Genomic DNA, 1,526 nt, shown 5'->3' on the forward strand with positions numbered 1-1,526 from the left:
CTATGTTAATTAATAACATCAGAACCCTATTTCTAAATGAGCACATTCATAGTTACCAGGGGTTGACATTTAAGCATAACTTCTGGGGATATACAATTCAATTCATAACTCATGTTTATATAGAAACATTTTGGTTTTATTATTATAAATTTCCAATTGTATATTTATATACACATTAGCAACATTGTAGAGAAAATAAGTTAAGTCAACACTTAGGAACCATGAGATTTTTTCTTTTTTTCTGTCTTACAAAAGTGATCTCCGTATAATTTGAGGCCTATAGCTGTAGAATCTGTTTCCTTTGAGATTTAAAGTTTTTATTTTTACTTGTTCAAACCTAATTTATGTAATTTTATTAATTACTTGCTTTAAAGACAATCCTAGAATAATGGAGGTACTCAAGATAAATTGTCTTTTTTTAGATGTACTTATATGTATTTATCAGAACTTTGTTTTAATTTTACTGGTTACTTTTAATTTTACAGATAACCAATATGCATTTCCAAGGCTTTGGGCTATGTTTGGGTCTTCTGCTCATCTCTGTTAAAGCAGAATTTATGGATGATGGTGTTGATATGGAAGACTTTCATGAAAACTCAGAAGAGATTGATGTTGATGATGATGAACTTTCCTCAGAGGTAAGGGTATTGAGAAATGAGTTATAAATCATTCCTTTACATGATACGTAGGTGTGACTAACCTCCTAAGATTCATTTCCGTTCTAGTAGTTTCCATTTGCTAAGCAAATAGAAAACCATAGCTTTCTTCAACTATCTTGTTGCTGTATTTTTTAGAGTATCCACATACTACAGAAATTCTTACTTTTGACCATGGCACCTAGCACAGTTTTATTGCATAAATACTGAAAATTTAGCCATCTAATAGACTCTGACTCATGGCAACCCTATATGTCTCATAGTAGAATCGTGCTCCCTAAGGTTTTCCTTGGTTGATTTTTCAGAAGCAGATTGCCAGGCTTTTATTTTGAGACACCTTTGAAAAAAAAAAACAAAAAACCACTCACTGTTGTCAAGTCAGATCTGATTCACAGGGACCCCTCCTTGGGTTTCCACGGCAGTGTCACTGTGGAAGTAGATTGTTCAACCTTCCTTCCAAGGAGTGGCTAATGAATTTGAAATGCCAGCCTTCTGGTTAGCAGTCAAACGTCTTTAGGTGGTCTTAAACTTCCAGTATCTCAGCAGCAAAGCATGTTGACCGTTTGCACTCTTCTTCCCTGCTTAGAGGAGTTCTGGTGGCATAGTGCTAACCAGAAGACTGGTGGTTTACACCCACTAGCAACTTCTCAGAAGGAAGATCAGGCAATCTACTTCTGTAGAGTTTACCACCTTGGAAACCCAAAGAGGGCTTGCTATGAGTCGGAATCATTTTGATGGCAGTGAGTTTGGTTTTGGTTTTGGGTTTTTTCCACTAGAGAATTAGTTTAGCTAAGAGAAAGGTTTTCAGTCTTATTTCTGACACTGCCAGCTGTTTTCGGATAATACCAAATGTAATCTAATTTGTATTTC

The 1,526-nt window shown here is 35.2% G+C and overlaps 1 protein-coding gene across 1 annotated transcript in view; it reads left to right on the forward strand.

Moving 5' to 3' along the window:
- The first annotated feature begins 494 nt into the window (after positions 1 to 494).
- CLGN (calmegin) overlaps positions 495 to 1,526 on the forward strand; it is a 50,239-nt gene continuing 49,207 nt past the window's right edge. Inside the window, exon 1 of the mRNA XM_007941223.1 lies at positions 495 to 638. Coding sequence (XP_007939414.1) covers positions 495 to 638 — 144 coding nt within the window. The remainder of the gene's footprint in view (positions 639 to 1,526) is intronic.

Source organism: Orycteropus afer, unplaced genomic scaffold, assembly GCF_000298275.1.
Source record: "Orycteropus afer afer isolate SDZICR_OR568_19922 unplaced genomic scaffold, OryAfe1.0 scaffold00076, whole genome shotgun sequence".
Taxonomy (NCBI): Eukaryota; Metazoa; Chordata; class Mammalia; order Tubulidentata; family Orycteropodidae; genus Orycteropus; species Orycteropus afer.